Raw genomic sequence first — 18,309 nt, forward strand, 5'->3', positions numbered from 1 at the left:
CATTTTTCTAGTGTTTGTCTTTTTATAACTCATAGGCTTCTTAATATATTCTGGATAATAATAGTTTGTCAGCTATATGTATTCAAATATATATTTTTCCATTTTATACCCTTCTATTCAAATTGTAAGGCACTTAAAAAAAAGATTTATTATAGAGAGAGAGCGAGGGGAGGGACAGAGGAAGAGAGAATTTTTTTTTTAAAGATTTTATTTATTTATTTGAGAGAGAGAGAATGAGAGACAGAGAGCACGAGAGGGAAGAGGGCAGAGGGAGAAGCAGACCCCCTGCTGAGCAGGGAGCCCGATGTGGGACTCGATCCCGGGACTCCAGGATCATGACCTGAGCCGAAGGCAGTCGCTTAACCAACTGAGCCACCCAGGCGCCCAGGAAGAGAGAATCTCAAGCAGACTCTGTGCTGAGCGCGGGGCCCAACATGGGGGTCAATCTCATGATCCTGAGATCACGACCTGAACTGAAACCAAGAGTCAGACATTTAACCAACTGTGCCACCCAGGTGCCCCTAAGGTACCCTTTAAGGCACAGAAATTTTTAATGTTGATATACAGAATTTACCAGCCTTTTTTTTCTTTGTAGTTTGTTATTTGGTATCTTGCTTAAGAGATCTTTTGTTATCCCAAGGTTATAAAGATACTGTTCTAAAAGTGTTAAAGTTTGTTTTTCCCAATTATATCCTCAATCTGTAACTGATTTCAGTACATGGTATAAGAGAGAGCTCTAACTTGATTTTTTTTTTTTTCACATAACAGTGCCAACAGCATTTATTGCCATACATTAACTTCCTCTGATATGTATGGGCCTGTTTCTGGGCTTCCTTTGTTGTTCCTTTGTTATATTTGTCTATCCTGGCAGTATTACTGCCATGGTATAGTTCTCATTGCTGCATCATAAGTCTTGATGGCTGTGAAGGTAAGTCCCTCTTCCTCATTCTTCTTCAGGAAATGTCTTGCTCTTCTTAGCTCTTGGTCTTATTTTAAGATAAGACTGTCGCGTCCTTTGAAGAATCCTATAGGGATTTTTTTGGAATTTCAATGAGTTTATATATTAGTTTGGGAAGGAAATGATATTTTCATTATTTTTCATCTTCCCATCCATAAACATGGTATATCTCTGCTTTTTTTCCATCTTCTTTTGTATTTTTTAGTAGAATTTTATAGTTTTTCTATGTAAAGCATGCTTTCCTCTTCTTAACTTTATTCCTAATTTTTTTTTTTTTGGTATCTAATCTTTTCCACAACTATATTTTCTGATTGGTTGATGCAATTGATATTTGCATATTGATTTTTCTGTCTTATAGCTTTGAAGTTTGAACAGTTCCAATGCAGATGTTATTTGTATTGGCTGTAAACATTTTAGTGTTGTCTATTATCAATAAACAACAGTTTATTTCTTATCAATCTTCCTTTCCCTTTCTCCTCCTTTTTCTTATTGCATTGGCTAGGGACTCCAGAATAAAATTAAATAGAAGCAGTAATAGAAGGCTTCCTTTTCTGGGGTGCCTGGGTGGCTCAGCTGGTTGGGCATCCAACTCTTGGTTTTGGCTCAGATTCTGATCTCACGGGTAGTGAGACTGAGCCCCACGTCACGCTCTCTATTCAGTGGGAGTCTGCTTGGATATTCTGTCCTTCTGCCCCTTCCCCTGCTCATGCTTTCTCTCTCTCTCTTTAAAATAAATAAATAAATCTTTAAAAAAGAAAGGCTTCCTTTTCTTATTCTTGACCGCCAAGAAAATGCTTCTTTTTTTAAATTTAAATTTAAATTTAATTTAATTAATTAATTTATTTTTAAAGTAAGCTCCATGCCCAGCATGGGACCCAATACAGGGGTTGAACTCAACCCTGAGATCAACAGTCAGACACTTAACCAACTGAGCCACCCAGGCACCCCCAAAGGAGATGCTTCTAATGCTTCACTATTAATTGTGAGGTTTGCTCTGTGTTGTAGGTAGATACACAAAACACCAATATTGAAGTTCTGGTTGAAGAAGGAGAAATAAATATACAAAAAATTCATCCTTGGGGCACCTGGGTGGCTCAGTCAGTTAAGCGTCTGCCTTCGGCTCATGTCATGATCCTGGGGTCTGGGGATTGAACCCCACATTGGGCTCCCAGCTCAGTGGGGAGCCTACTTCTCCCTCTCCCTGCTCCCCCTGCTTGTGCTCTCTCTCTGTCAAATAAATAAATAAAACCTTTAAAAAAATTCATTCTAAGCCATAAATTATAGATATTAACTTTTATTATTTAGATTATGGAGAATTCAATATAAAACTTACAGGAAGATTAAATATTTGGAAACAGCCCCAATATCTAAGGAAAAAACCTCACAAAGAACCCTAACTATAAAATATCAAACAAGTATTAATTCAAGCTGATTAATTCCTGAGATCTACAAGAAATTCTAGTGAAGATCACAAAAAGGAATCATGGAGAAAATACTGAGAATTGTGTAGGATTTATTTCAGAGCATTTTATAACTGTTTTGGAGGTGTTTTATGATCCAGGATTTCTTAGGGCAGGAGAAGTTGAAAATAACTGGGGACAGCTTAGAAACTTGTCCTGAGAGGGAGGTAGTATGGCTTTTGAATCTCTCTGTATTTTTGTTGGTACTTTTTTTTTTTCTTGCATTTTTACAGAGGCCTTGGTCATTTGTAAAGTAGTTAAGTGATCATCACCTAGCCTTTTTCCTACTTGGCTCATTTTCTGCCCCTTATTTTAGGTACCAACTGTTCTATCTTTTGGTATTCTCTGACTTCTCAAAGTCATCTTCCTGGTTTCTTATTTAGGCCTGTGTTTCACCCCTTTAATTTAGCACTTCCCAAATTGCTGAAATTCTGAGAAAGAGGGGTTCCGTGGTCAAATGAGTCTGGGAAATACAGTGTTAAGCCAAACCTAATAGCTTACTTTACTGCAGGACTTCTAGAACCTTCAGTATTCTAATGTGCATTGTGAATCTCCAAAAGGGAAATATAGCTTGTAGTGTTTCCCCAATTAATTGATCATTGAACTTCTTCCAAAGAACACCTAATAACATCTCATATAACCCAGTTCATTACTCTTCAAATAAAAACTTCAAGTTCTTGTAAACTTTTCCTTAGTGGAAGACATGTTATATGCTCTCTCACTACTAGGTTGTGAATTCTTTGAGGACAATTTCTTTTTCTTGAAGTATTTTCTGATCTCATTATACATTGAAACTCTGGCATTCTTCCTCTCTTCTAGTTCCTGGGATGGGCACAATGGATACCACTCAAGAGTTCATGTATGGCACAATCTTGCTAAATAATCCAATTTAGCTTTTGGGATCCTTGTACTACACCTCAGTTCGACTACTTTTGATGCTTTATTGAAGCCTCTGAGCTGGGCATTGCTGGTGCTAAAAAGATGAGTAAGATCTAGTTACACCTCACTGGAGAACATGTAGAGGAAATAAGCATATGACACAAAACACAAGTTAAATGCTAAACAAGAGGTACAAACTACGTTGGGGTTCAATGGAGAAACAATAACAACTGGGTGGCTAGGGAAGGGAGACACATGGGAAGAATCAGAAAAGATTTCTTGGAGGATGTATCATGTGGGATGGGCCTTAAATTTTTAAAAAATACAGACAGGGTATAGAAGAGTGGCATTACAGGTGGGGATGTATAGCATATGCAAACAGGAAGGTAGGGAAGAGGGGCAAGTTCAAGTGGCTCTGTCTGGCAGGATGTGCACAGGATAAGTTGTAGATGGGATATGATCAGAGCATGGATAATAAAAATAGAAAGAATACTTTGGGTGCCAATGTGAGTTATGTTAATGCTGCTGTCCTCACGGAGCCATTGAAGAATTTTTGAGTGGGAGGGTGATGTGAGGACCACTTGCTCCTCTCCCATCCTTTGTGGTGTCTCCAAGCTCCAGTGTCTTCGCCTCTGTCCAGCTCAGCAACATATAGAAACTTCAGCCGATGAATTAAACTTCAGTCTCCTGACTTGCATATTGGGTACCTCCTCTTGCAGAGCTGTCCAGAGTACAACAGAAACCGTGGCAGCACACTCTAGTAAATGCATACCCCCTCTTTGTAGAATACTGTCAGAAGCCAGCATGTTGAGGAGAGAGTGTTCAGATGAAGAATAGAGATAAGAGGCCATCAGTAGATTTAATGATAATACTTTGTGGAGTTATGATTTCAGTGTCTTAAAGAGGAATCTGATAAGAAAAAAAAAAGGGTGCAGATAGTAAATTTTAAGTAGCGAGCCACGAGAATGGATGTAGCTAGTGAGCCTGGAAAATTGACTGTATCTAGTCACTCGTTCCAGGCAGCCCAGGACTAAAATTGGGGGGGGGGGGGAGCGGGCCGGCAGTGAAGAGTGAAACCCAAACAGCTGGAGGGTTGGTTTGAGGTCACCCACCTGGTGTAATGTTCAAAGGCCTATCCCTCCTGCTGTAATGTTGAAAGGCCCGGACCCTCCTGGCTCTTCAGATAGGCCTGGAGAAACGGTGTGTGTTTAATGGCCTCAATGTTTTCTGTGACGTGGACTTTGAGGTCATCAGGGCAGTGGGGTGGGGGGAGGGCAGTACCCTTTATGGGAGAGCTTGGAGGTCTGAGAAAGCTGGCGCCTGCTGGGGAATCAATACAGGAAGCAGAGCAAAGCTTTGGTGTTTTGCAGTGGTCGGGGCAGGGCTCTCTAGAACCTGTGGGCATGCCGCAGGGCTCCACCGGCTCCAAGGACGCCTGAGGATGGGCCCCCCGTAGCCCCCGCGGCCGCGGGCGTTAGTGCGCCCCGCTTCCTCGCACCGCAGGGCCTGCCCCGCACCGGCGAGCAGGGTGGAGCCGCGGCGCTCGGCCCGGTGGCTGCGGGATCTCGTCTCGCTCTTCCGCTTGCAGGTGCGCCCGGGGAAGGCGGGACGCGCAGGAGGGGGCGCCCGCCATGCTCGGCCCGCAGCTCCGCGTCGCGGCCTCCAGCCCGCCGCCCCCGCGAAACGGCCATCCGCAGCCCCTGTGAGGAGGAAGAAGAGGCGGCGGCGCACAAGGCGCCGCCCCCTTGGCGAGCCTCGCGACCTGGCGGCCTCCGCAGGACCCATGGCGGATTCCTCGCCCGCGCCCTCCCTGCGGGAAGGCGGCCCGCGAGCGCCCCGGCCCTCGGCCCCCTCGCCGCCGCCGCGCTCGCGCTCGCGCTCGGGCTCCGAGTCCGAGGAGGCCGAGCTGTCACTGAGCCTGGCCCGCACCAAGACCCGCTCGTACGGCAGCACGGCCAGCGTGCGGGCGCCGCTGGGCGCCGGCGTCATCGAGCGCCATGTGGAGCACCGGGTCCGCGCCGGCGATACGCTGCAGGGCATCGCGCTCAAGTACGGAGTCACGGTGAGCAGGGCGCGCCGCGGCGGCGAGGGCCGGCGGCACGGGAGGGGCTCGGGCGGGGTCCGGAGCCCCGGGGGTCGCGCGGGCGGCCGTCTGGCCCCCGGCGCCCGCCTGGCGCGCGCTGAGGGCCGCGGCAGTGGTCGCCCAAGGTGGTGCTGTAGCCAGAGGGGCAGGCCGCCGAGGCTCCCTCCCCAGGTAAGTGCATCGAGTTCCCGGTGTCCTGCCCGGACTCGGCCCAGATCCGTGAGCAAGGCCAGAGAGCCCCAGGGAGCCACGTTCACCCGATGTTCAGTCCGGATCACACTACCGTAGTGCATATTTACTCAAAGCCCAGCTGAGGTGTGGACTCAGGCAGAGAATTTTGTTTTCTCTGTAAACAAGCGCTGTGATGAGTCAGCGATGGTACATTTGTTTCCGCAGGGTGGTTCTGGTTTTTATCGATTATGCTGCTTTATTTAGAAGTGAAATTACACCCCTGGGCTCACTGGCAACTGTGAATGTGACACCTGTCGCTAAGCTGCAGCCCAGAACTGGGGTCTAGGTGAGCTGGAGAGCTGTGTTTATTATAAATTTATGTGTGTTTGTCCTAAGTATATTGCATTACACCTCTGGGAAGAACATGGAAACCTGAGGGAGCATATTGTCTCATTAAAATTACTTATAATTAACTCTGAGCCATGTGATGGCCTTTTTGCATTTGAGTTCTGTATTAGTTTTCAGTGTTCTTACCTGAAACACCTTAGACACGAATGGGAAGAAAGGCGATCTTATCTGTATCTTTCTCTTGAAGTGAAACTTTCTGGCCCTTCACAGAATGATAGAGACTATTTTGCACCTTCTAGCTGATACTCTATGTTTACCTAGCAGGTCATTTAAACATTGTGAGACCAGGGATCTTGCTGTGCAGACATATATAGATAGTATCATGCCATGGATAGTCCCTTTCCCTCTGCCTGGGAGTTTCTAAATGTGAACATAGAACTGCAGTTCTTATGCACATCAATAGGGCCTGGTTTTGGGTGGGGGCCAGAGGAAAGCAGAGTTGGGGAATATCGTAGCTACCTTCTGCTGAATGCCTGCTGCGTGCCAGGCATTACGTTTGTCCTGTTCCATCTTGTTTTTATTCAATTTGATTTTCCTAATGAGCCTTGGAGGTAGGTGTAATTAACCTTTTTACAGATGGGAAGACGGATGAGAGGTAAGGATATTATCTAAGTATGTTTATTCATTGAGAGCAGCTTGAATTAGCACAGTGATAAAGCATTTGCTTTTATCTAGATTCTACTTCTGATTTCCATCCTTATTTCTATCCTAGTCTTATCAAGAGCTCTCTTAGCATCTTGGTTACTGAAGAAGGAAGGTCTCTTCTGTATGGTTTCTATATGTCCTACCTCCTGGGCCAGGGTGACTATACCAGGAATCCATGATATCTAGAGAAGTGTTATTTCCCTGGTTCCTACCCACAGCAGTCTTTAGAGCCCAGTGCCCTCCATGGCTGCACTTGAGTGGCTTAGGGCTCCTAAACATCTGCTCACAGCAGTTCTCTACCTTTATCAAATACTTTCTAATCTATGTTTTTGCTTACTATAGATCCTGTTACTCATAACCTTATCACCCCTTTTGGTTAAAGTGTAAACCAGATTTTTCACTACTTTCATAAAGACTTGATTTTAAAATGTTAAGCTCAAGTATAACGAATGGGGAACTATAGTGTGATAGCCACAAAGAGTCTCAACTACAGCACTATTGATATTATGGACCCTATAATTCTTTGGGGTTGTTGCTAGGGTTGTGCTGTGCATTGTAGGATGTTTAATAGCATCTCCGCCCTCTGCCTGTTAGATGCCAGGAAGGCCCCCAACCCCCACCCCCATCCAGACATTGCCAAATGTTCCCTAGGAAGAAACTCACTCTTCATTGAGAACCACTGGTTTATTACATGTGTATCATTTACTTTAGGCCCTGAACTATAGTTGATGAAATATTTAGATTCCGTAGAACCAGTGAAAGTGATAATTCTTACTGTAACAGTGAAGTGATATTATTGCTTTAATAGGCAAATATTAATTGGATTTACTCATTGTAAATTGAGATTTTAGGTGGAAGCTAAAAAGGCAGAAAAGTTTTTTTCTTTCCCTGACTGAACGGAAAGAAGTTGAATTAGTTAAGTTTCTAATATTGACTACCAAGATCATAAGCATATTTAAATTATTGTTTAAAGGAGTTGGTGATGATATGTTGGAGATTTAGAGACCCAAGGCAGTGCACCTGGAAGTTAAGACTCAGTCCAGGCAAACATTTGAATTTAACATCCCACGTCTGGCAAGAGCCGAGCATGGCTCTGCTGTCTTACTTAGAGGAGCAGGAATTCTCAGAGAAGCCTGTCTTCTGATGACAGCTCTCCAGCCCCCCAGCTGGTCGTCCAGGCAGGACTCCAGTCCCTCAGCACGGAGAGACTGGTAAGAGCCAGTAGTATTTTAGGTAGAGGGATGTTCCCAGAACAAAGACTCTGACAAGGTGTGACAGTGGAGGTCTGGTTTTCCATCCTGGGTTTCTGGGGGAACAAATTGGAAACTGGTTATCTGAAGTGGTGCTCAATGGCTAGCAGCAGGGTACATCCCAAGATGTGGGGGGAGAGAGGTGTTCCTCCAACTTGCCTGGCTAGGAGAATGCCCTGGGGCAAACTAAAAATAAAGAATCCTAACTGACCTTGAGCCTACTGAATCAGAATATTCAGAAAAGGAGCCCAGGAATCTTCATGTTTTACAAGCATGGCCTGTTTCTTGTTCCCAAAGCACTGTCCTTCCTGGGGTCTTAGCACTTGCTGTTCCATCCATATGGAACACTCTTTCCCTGATAGCTGCATGGAAGGTTCACTTCATGGGTGTATGACCTGTGCAGTCACACAGGGCCCCGTGCTTAGAAGAGCCCTGCACTGCAATTGATGCCAACCTGAAAAAAGAATTGTTTAAAGATTTTATTTATTCGTTTGAGAGAGAAAACACGAACAGAGGGGAGAGGCAGAGAGAGAAGGAGAAGCAGACACCCCGCTGAGCAGGGAGCCTGATGCAGGTCTCGATACCGAGGACCTGGAGATCACGACCTGAGCCGAAGGCAGCTGCTTAACCATCTGAGCCACCCAGGGGCCCTGCCATTTTGAAATTTTTAATACTTCGTGAACAAGGGCCCCACGTTTGCACTTTTCACCGGGCCCTGCAAATTATGTGGCTGACCTTGGCTATGTGACTTGCTCCCTCACTGACTTCAAGTTCTTGCTTACATGTCTCCTCCATGAGGCCTTCCTGACTGTGCTCTGTCAAATTACAGCCCTCCTCCTTTCCCCCTTCCCCTTGCCTGCCTTGTTTTCCCAACAGTGTTTATTGTTCATCTCATTTTCCTTTTTTTTTTTTTTCCAGCTTCTATCTTTTTGGTGATACGTTAGTGAATAAATAGAAATCTGTGCCCTCATGGAGCTTATAATTTAGTCAGTGGAGACAGAAAGCAAACAAAAGAAATATGTTATATGTCAGGGATTGACAAGCAAAATGAAAGAAAATTAAGCAGGGAGAGGAGAGAACGAGGGCTAGTGGAGGTGGCTGTAATTTAAAATGATGTGACCACAAAGACCTCACAGAGAAGGAGGCAAAGGGGGTGGGTGGGGGGCATGCAGATATCTGTGAAGAACATTCCAGGCAGCAGGAACAGTGAGTGATGCAAAGGCCCTGAGGTGGGAACATAATTGGCAAGTTCCAGGAATAGTGTACCTGGCACTTAGAATGCAATAGGGTGGGGCGCCTGGGTGGCTCAGTTGGTTAAGCGACTGCCTTCGGCTCAGGTCATGATCCCGGAGTCCCAGGATCGAGTCCCGCATCGGGCTCCCTGCTCAGCGAGGAGCCTGCTTCTCCCTCTGACCTTCCCCCACTCATGTACTCTCTCTCTCTCATTCTCGCTCTCTCAAAATAAATAAATAAATCTTTAAAAAAAAAAAAAGAAAGAATGCAATAGGGTGTATTTGGACCACATCATTTCGGGTCTTGAAAGCCGTTGTAAGAACTTTGGTTCTTTCTCTGAGTGAGCTGGAACGTGTTGGAGGAATTTGAACAGAAGAATGGCGTGATCTGATTTGGATCCCTCTGGCTGCGGCTTTGAGCACACACTGTAGCGGGGCGAGTGCCAAGGCAGCGAGACCAGAAGGATGAAGGCTTTGTAATAATGCAGGTAAGAAGATGGCAGCTTGGAACAAAGCAGCGGAGAAGGAAGTGGTGGGAAGCTGTTGGAGTCTAGATGATTTGTTGATGCGCTATATATTTTCTGCTTATTTGTTTACTGTTTCATTTGAGTATCTCTGCCTGAGAGATGGGCCCAGGGATCCAGGAGGCTTCTCTATAGGAAAGAAGAATGAGGATGTTGGAGAACCTGGCCAGGCCTGACGCCTGATGGATGCCAGTTCTTCTGCCAGTGCCTTAGAAAATATCTGAAGGACCCTTCCCACATCACTTTTAAAGTCATTATTAGTTATTAATAACTGGCATTTATTATTATTTTTTTACCTGTTTTTATTGAGCCTGGTTTGAGTCCTTGTGCTATATGCTACAGGATGATACATGTTTTCCTCTTATTATTCATGGTGAGTTTGTCTACTACTGCTTTCCACTAGCCTGTAGCTACTGGAGAAGCCAGGTTTCTTGTCTCACTCATCTCTGTACATTCTGTGCCTAGCCTGGGTCTGGCACATGGCAGGCCCTCCACGTATGTATGGACCTAATCCACAGGCCTGCCTGGAGTGAAATCACTGGGCCCTGGAGTTGAGCAGACCCTGAAAGACAAAGCCCAGGGTAGGGGCTGAGTGACTGGAATTGCAAAGTGTAATTTAAGGCTGGCTCTCCAGCCTAAGGAAAGATTGGTGCTGGTTTGCTCCCCTTCTACCAGCAGGGAGTCTTGACATTGAATTAAACATAGGTTTACATTTGAGCATCTCTACCAAAGCAGCATTTGAGGAAGTGGCCTGGGAAACTGAAACTATTTGGGCTGAGTTGAGAAACTATTAAATACCGTGTCGATCTCAGACACGAATTTGCTTGCGCTGGAATTTCCCTGACTGTGCCTGTCTCTTCTGAGACATTTAGGTCCTTTCCCTAACCCAGTGTTCTAGATTTAGCTATGGCCTTTGTGGTGATCCTAGCTCCTCTCAGTTGGATGCAAGCTTCAGGAGGAAACTCACCGGCTCCAGGCAGCCACTGTGAACTTTTTGTTTGGAAACCCTGGAAAAACATCCAGAAAACAGTATACAAACTAAAAGTGAGCAGGAGGCAGTGAGGAGACCTATTATTTGCATAAACTTTCTCATTGTCTCTTTGCTTCCTCCTGGTAGCTTGCCTGCCCTCTCGCCTCTCCAGAGGCCACGTTGCTTCCAGTGCCCTCAATCACTTCCTGTCCGGTTTTATTCCCAGGGTCTTCTCACTTTCTTCCAGTGAGCTGTTAAACCTAGTTGCTTAACATTTCCTGGAACAGAAGTCACCTTGCTGAGAAAAGGTGAAATAATTGTCATTTTAGGGACAACAAGGGTTGTGAATTAGAAATGTAAGTATATGTAAATCTTTTGTGTTCATAACTTCAGGCCCTGCTGCTGGTAGAAATTGTTGATCCTTGCTGATCAAAGGCAAGAGAACTATAAATAAATAATGCAACATGTAGCGAGAAGTATGGTAAAATAGCCTTTAGTAGCTTGGGGTTTAATAGATTCTCATATATTCTTTTTATTTATTTTTTGGGGGGGAGGGGCAGAGGAAGAATCCTCATGTATTCTTTTTTAAAAAAAGTTTCATTGAGGGGCGCCTGGGTGGCTCAGTCAGTTAAGCATCTGCCTTCGACTCAGGTCATGGAGAAAAGGATCGTAATATCTTCTAAGAGTTCTAATTTACTGTTCTCTGCTTTATGTGTTTCTAACACAACCCAGGTCAGCATTGGGACCGTGCCAGAAAACTGCAATTTTCAAAGCCTGTAACAAATCAAATCCTTGTGCTATCCAAAACTTGAAGCAGCTGTAGTTATTCTCTGTATGATTTCAGCTCAAGTCATAATCTTGGGGTCCTGGGATTGAGCCCCGAGTCAGGCTCTGAGCTCAGCGAGGAGTCTGCTTGGAATTCTCTCTCCCTCTGCCCCTCCCCACTCTCATGTGTGCACCTCTTCCCCCCGCCCCCCGCTCTCTAAAATAAATAAATAAATAAATAAAATCTTTAAAAATAAATAAATAAAATAAAATCCAGTTTTTTACCTTGGCATCCAAGGCCCAATGTGGCCTAGAGTTTTGCTCATTACTCCCTATACTTCAGCCACACTGTTTTTTTCCTGTGCTGGGGTCTTGCAACTGCTCTTTCTCACTAGAATGCTGCTTCCCCTCCGCCCCTCCCCCCCCCCGCGCCGGCTTTTTGCTTGGCTAGTTTATTCCTTAACTTTATTATGAGTCCAGAGTTTGCAACCTGTTCAGTTGGTTCAAGCCAGCACTCGTAAAGGAAAACAAGTTAAGATCAAATTTATCACCTTTGGGGGGAAAAAGAAAACATAGAGCTTGCACACCTCAGGGCAGTGACAACATATAATGTTAATTATCTGGGGTTGGTTTCATGAAATTTGTTTTATATATTCTTACTTTGTAGGAGAAATATTTTTTATTGTGAGAAATTCCTGCTTCCTTCTCATTTGCTGAATAAATACATATTAGAATCTGCCTTTACTTGTTACTTTCTCACTTTTAACCAGTAATAATAAGATAGCAACTATTATCATTATCTTTTTTGAGGGCTTCCTGGGGGCTATGCATTATCCTAAATACTTAACAAAGCCAGGATTTGAACCCAGAAAGTATGGCCCCAGAGCCCCTGTTTCTAACTACTACCTTGTATTAGGCTCATTTCATCTTCAGACTCAAATCTGCCAGTCCTTAGATTGGTCCCCACCTTGATGCTAACTATGTCTGGATATCCCCGATGTCCCTGATGCTGTATCCCGTCTAGACTATAGGGTGAATGTACACCTTAAATGCTTGCTGATGATACTGAGATGGAGACAGCATAGTCTCTGACTTAAGGAAGCTCATAGGCTAAAGAGGCAATTCTATGGGTGAATCAATGGGATGATATACAAGAACTAAGGGAACCCTGCCCTCATTCCCTGTGCTCCTTGACTATACCCAGCTGTTGACTCAGTTACCTTGTCTTGTGGTCCCCGTCATTGGCCCTTCGCCTAGCTGTGATGGGCTGTCTTGTTTTGAATGATAGATGTATGGGTCAAGGTTCTGACAGGAAACAGATAGTGGGCGTGGGGGTGTGTGGCCAAAGAGAATTTAGTGAAAGAACATTTACAGAAGTATGAGCAGGGCTGGGGGAACCACCAAGGGATGGTGAAGCACCTGAGACTAGCAACAGCAGGGAGACATTACCCCAAGGCTTGAAGGGCAAGGGGAAGAAGTGGCGTACCCCACACGAGGAAGGCTGGAGCCGTGGATGAGGGAGCGGTTACCTGGCAGGAACTCTGCCATAGAGGAGTGCAGCCACTGGAGACATGGTGCTGTATCTTTCTGCTCATGACTTCCTTTGGAACACCCACTGGCAGTCCAAGGACAAGGGGGCTTAGGTAATGCAGTTCTTAAGAGGTCAGTCTCCTGGGGTTCAGAACAGGCTCAAGAAGAGTTGGGGATGGATTGGGTGGTGGGGGTGTATTGAAAGAGTCACTAGCACAGCAGATGATTTATTGTCCCTTTCTGGTTACTTCCCTGGGTTAATTTTTTTTTTAAGTTTTTATTTATTTATTAGAGAGAGAGAGCACGAGCACAAGCCAGGGGGAGAGGCAGAGGGAGATCAGACTCCCCGCCGAGCAGGGAGCCTGATGTGGTGCTCAATCCCAGGACCCTGGGATCATGACCTGAGCCAAAGGCAGATGCATAACCGGCTGAGCCACTCAGGCGCCCCTGGGTTCATCTTTATGCCTACTCCTCTGACCTGTTTTAATGAATTCATCCATCCATCCATCTATCCATCCTTCTATCCTAAGCACTTAATGTGTAAAGGTCTTTGTTAGCCCCAGGGAAGATAGAGAAATAAAAGTGCTTGTCCTGAAGGAATTCACAGTTTATGCTTGATATTTTCAGCCCTGCCTCGGCACTCAGATCTGGTGTTCCTGTCAGTTTCTGTCCTCCATCATTATTCTCAGAAAATAGTAGACCCCTGCCAATAAGCATTTTGAAGAGCACTATATCAATGAAGGTTCTTTGATTTACAAGTGACAGAAGACCTAACTCAGATTGGCTTAAGCAAAAAACAGAAACAAACAAAAAATGGAGTTTATTGGGTCATGGAACTGAAAGGCCCTAGGGTATTCTAGCTTCAGGCTTTGATTCAGAGAACTGATTGCTCTCCTCCCAGATAGCCTCAGGTTCCATGAGGTGGGGGGACAGCTGCTCTTTCCAGCAGAAAAAATACAGAATCTTTCTCCTCCCAGACTCAGCAAAAGTCTCCCTGCATCTTTGAATTGTTCCAAGATGGGACTGTGACCTATCATGAAAGCCAGGACACTGTGACACTCCAAAGGGCAAGAATGAGTCATATGCTCACCCTGGAGTGTGTGTGTGTTGGGGGGGGGGGGTTGCTCAGTGCCATTGGAAGCCCACATACTAAGATGGAGGAGGTAGATGCTAGCTGTTAAAAAAAAAACGGGAGGGGGTATTAAAGGCAGAGTAGAATGTACCTGAACCTGCTATGGTTATTTAAATCTCTTTATTTAATTAAATTAAATAACCTGCTATGGTTATTTAAATCTCTTAAATCGAAGCCTGAACCAGACCAGAGATACTTAGGATTTTCAGATTTTTAGTTTTGTCTCCTAAATGCACCTGCCTATTCATGCCTCTCTTCCTCACCCTTACCTTCTCTCTTTTAATCAGAAACTAGAACACAAAAGACCACCCCACTCTACACAAAAGATACTTTAATGTAGTATCTTTAAAAGAAAAAAAAAAGAAAGCTTTAAGTGTACCATTTGTATAGATTCAGCTTATAGTAAGAAATCAGAAGATACAGGGTTCATTCAGTAATCGACTGTTGTTTTTCAGGCTCTTTGATGTAGAAATCTAATTGTTTCACTCACAATTTGGCATTAAAGGATCCCATAATTTGGTCCCATTAGTCATGCACTTTTATCCTGGTGTTGTATGGACTTCAGAGTCAGACAGAAATCCCAGATCACACATTTATTTTAATTGTTTTAGATTCTTATTTATTAGAGAGAGAGTGCGCACGAGCATGAGGGGAGAGGGGCAGAGGGACAGGGAGAAGCAGACTCCCCGCTGAACCCAACGCTGAGCAGGGAGCCCAACGCGGGGCTGGATCCCAGGACCCTTGAGATCCTGACCTGAGCCGAAGGCAGACGCTTAACCGACTGAGTTACCCAGGCGCCCCTCCAGCTCACACATTTAAAGAGCCGTAGGCACTTGGTCAAATCAGTCATCTGTGTGTGCGTTAATTTCTTCATTGGAAAATAGTAGTATCATCAGCTGCCAGGTGCTCTGCTAAATATTCTTTCTCTCATAGATTTCCTATCTGTGTCTGTCTGCCTACTTACCTACCTACCTCTCTGTCTCCTCTATGCAAGGATGTGAGACAACCCTGTGAAGGGTGGGTGACCCCTATTTTACACACGAGGCTACAGGCTGAGGGAAAGGAGGAACCAGCTCACGTGGAGACCGTGGTGTTGGCGGAGCTGGGATTTGAAACCGGGCCTGTCAGATTCCCAAGCCTGCGCACTCAGCTCTCGTACCAAACCGTCTCGGTCCCCTGCCTCAGCAGAAGGAGCTGTGCAGAGACTGAGATGGCGCGGGGCACGTGCGGAGCCCAGCGCGGGGCAGTGCCCCGGCTCGCGGGCGGACAGGTGGGCAGACAGGTGGGCAGACAGGTGGGCAGACACCCGGAGCGCGGCTGGGGGACGCATGCGCACGCGGTTCTCCGGCGCGCCGGGAGCCAGCGCACGTTGAGTCCTGTCCGCGCTCACAGCGTTGGGGACTTAGGCATGCCACTTACCTCTCTGGAGTCTCCATTTCTTCATTTGCAAAAAGGGGGTGACAGTCTGGATGGCAGAACTGTTGTGGAGGTTAAATGAGACCCCGTGTGTAGATTCCATTCTCCCTTTCCACCCCCACCTCCCATCCCCATCTCTGCGCTCTGCGGGAGGCATCCACAGGCTGGGAAAGAGTTTGAGGGTATAGAAACTGTATTAAATTCTAGCTGCTTCATCTGCCAGTGTATGATGGTTCCATGGTCCACAGTCTCTCTGAGTTTTGTTTCTTTTATTTGTGAAGTGGATCTTCAAATGCCTGCTCCATAGGGTAGGAAATACGAGATAATGTATGTAATGTGCTCCACACCTCCTTTCCTTACCTATAATGCTTCTACCCCTTCTTCGAGGCCCATCTAAAATTAAAAGAATCAAAATCAGAACCCCACCTTCTCTGTGAGGTCTTTCTTAATGCCTGCAGCCCCAGGCGACACCATTCTTGCAAATGCTTGTTGTATTTATCCCTGTACCAGCTCCTGTATCCATTATATTTACCAAATACAATTCCAGAGACAAGGGAAGCACCCCGTAAGTAAAATAACAGTACTAGTTTTTGTTTTTTAATCAAATAATAGAAATGTTAAAACAAGAATAGAATTTATTAGATAAGCTAAAACGTCAGGGATTTAAGGCTTCTTGGTAAAAGCTCCCTTGTAGGGGAAATATTATAGTGGGGGAAAATTCGTTTTTCCTTTTTTAAAGTTGGGAAACAATTTCCTGACAACTCTTGAAATAACCAGGAGTACCTGGGGAAGTGACTAAACCCAAATTAAGAATCTCGAATCCAGAGAAAGCATTGCACATATTCTGAGCCTGGATATTTTTAGTTCTGGTTGTGTAATAAACCCCACTAATGGATTTATTTATATATAATTCTGTATTTCCTTTTTTATATTTTAGATGGAGCAGATTAAAAGGGCAAATAAACTGTTTACCAGTGACTGTATATTTCTGAAGAAAACTTTGAACATCCCAGTTATATCAGAGAAGGCTCTGTTGTTTAATGGACTTAACTCAATAGATTCTTCAGAAAATGAAACTGTTGGTAGCAGTTTTTCTCATGAAGAAGAGCCGGTAGCAGCTGGGGAAGACCTTTCTCCTCCCAGTCCTCAAGAATCCAATGTTCAGCCCATACAGCCTGAAGAAGTGTCAGCTAGAGATTTCCTGCAGAGACTAGACTTGCAGATTAAGTTGTCAACGCAGGCAGCCAAGAAACTAAAAGAAGAGAGCAGGTAAAAATATGCTGGTATAATGTCAGAGGCTGAATAAATTACTCTTATGATGTCCTTGCTTGGCTAAGGTTTTGTTGTGTTTTGTTTTCTCCTTTGCTCTTCCCTTTCCTATTTTTTCCTTTTCCTTTAAAAACTCTATTTTAATTCTAGAAAGTCATTTTCAATATATGAAGCGTAAAAAGAGCTCCTGCATTCTGCATAGGGCTTTACCTGTTGTCTCTGTTATTTATTATAAAAAGTTTCTTTGGTTTAGTAGTGTAACTGTCCAGCGAGCAATTCTGGATAGCAGGCAAGCAGAAACGTCTCGTTTATCCCGTCAGAGGAAGGACTGCGCTGGGGAATCCTTGTGATCCTAATGCAATTTGTCAAAGACAGTGTCCGTTATTTGTTACTGGGTGTTTTTCATGTGAGCTTTTTTCTCTGCTCTTTAATTTGATACTAGGGCAAATCTTTTTCTCTCCTACAGAATTGATTTTCTTTTTCCTTTATGAATCCAAGAATGGCACAAGCTATTGGTTTCCTTTTTTGCCCTGGCTACCGGGAAGCTAGCAACTAAAACTGATGTTCAGTTCAACTACTACAGTATTTTTTATGGTTAATGTATTCATACTGTTCTCCTTTCCTTAGTCCTGATTTTTTATTTCTATCTAATTCATCTTATTATATTTATGCTTTTTGTTGTAGGCACATCAAGTCCTTTCGAGGAAAAGGTAGAATATAAAAAATAAAAACAAATACGAATATAATCATTTTATAATTCAATGTTTTATTTAAATGTAATAGAAAAATGTAAATATATAAGAATATATATATTCTTTTTTTACAAGTACCCTTCTTTATTCCAATAATTGAGTTGCCAATAAAATGCAGATAATAAGGTACACCCTAATGAGTATTTGCATTTCATACAACTTCCAGGACATGCAAAATATTATAAATTGATATACTCCTGCCCTTCTTTGGCAAGTGGATATTAAGGTATATAATAAGTATACATATTAGTTTTCTGAAGTGTTTTTAAACACTGATTTATGCTGAATTTCTTTTTTTCAGAGATGAAGAAAGCCCCTATGCAACTTCCCTCTATCACAGTTAGATAATCAGGGGTGATAATCTAACCTGGATTAAGAGATGGTTGAATCATAAAGAAACCAACAACTGAAGATTCAAAAGCATACATCGTTAAATCACAATTTAGTAGTTCTACCTACTGCAATTGCACTGAAGTGATTATTTCCCTCTGGCTTTCTATAATTTTAGGTCTTTATTATGGCATGAGAGCAAAATTGTATCCTAAAGCCCATCACTTTTGTAGGTGATGGTAGTTTTTAGACTAGTTTTGTAAATACTAGTTAACATAAAGCATCAAAGACTATATACATATTCAAGCTGAAAATGATGTTGATCTTCTGAGAAATCATAATTATGTGAAATACATGGTTGCTGTTTAAGTGATACTGATTTTGCTATGTGTTTATAACTTAAGTGCTATATATATATATTTCGATATGTATTACATATTCTGTATTAATATAAAGAACCAAATTTTGTCTGCTATTTTGTAAAAATAAACTACAAAAGCCTGAATGAGAAAATAAACTATGTTTTCATATTTGA

At 43.9% G+C, this 18,309-nt stretch overlaps 1 protein-coding gene across 6 annotated transcripts; it reads left to right on the plus strand.

Annotated features, from left to right (window-relative positions):
* The first annotated feature begins 4,894 nt into the window (after positions 1–4,894).
* LYSMD2 (LysM domain containing 2) lies at positions 4,895–18,306 on the plus strand. 6 transcript variants are annotated; one of them, XM_045900071.2, is made up of 4 exons: positions 5,368–5,551; positions 9,429–9,574; positions 16,361–16,692; positions 17,746–18,306. In XM_045900071.2, the coding sequence occupies exons 2-4, from the start codon at positions 9,569–9,571 to the stop codon at positions 17,786–17,788; spliced, it is 381 nt and encodes a 126-aa protein (XP_045756027.1). In that variant the 5' UTR covers positions 5,368–5,551; positions 9,429–9,568; the 3' UTR covers positions 17,789–18,306. The 6 variants fall into 6 exon arrangements, with proteins under 6 accessions (XP_045756025.1, XP_045756027.1, XP_064426547.1 ...); XM_045900069.3 differs by lacking the exons at positions 5,368–5,551; positions 9,429–9,574 and adding an exon at positions 4,895–5,359; XM_064570477.1 differs by lacking the exon at positions 9,429–9,574.
* The last annotated feature ends 3 nt before the right edge of the window (positions 18,307–18,309 follow it).

The sequence above is a fragment of the Mirounga angustirostris genome, unplaced genomic scaffold (genome assembly GCF_029215605.1).
Source record: "Mirounga angustirostris isolate CCGP_5_RB_7025 unplaced genomic scaffold, mMirAng1.0.hap1 SCAF_9, whole genome shotgun sequence".
Taxonomy (NCBI): domain Eukaryota; kingdom Metazoa; phylum Chordata; class Mammalia; order Carnivora; family Phocidae; genus Mirounga; species Mirounga angustirostris.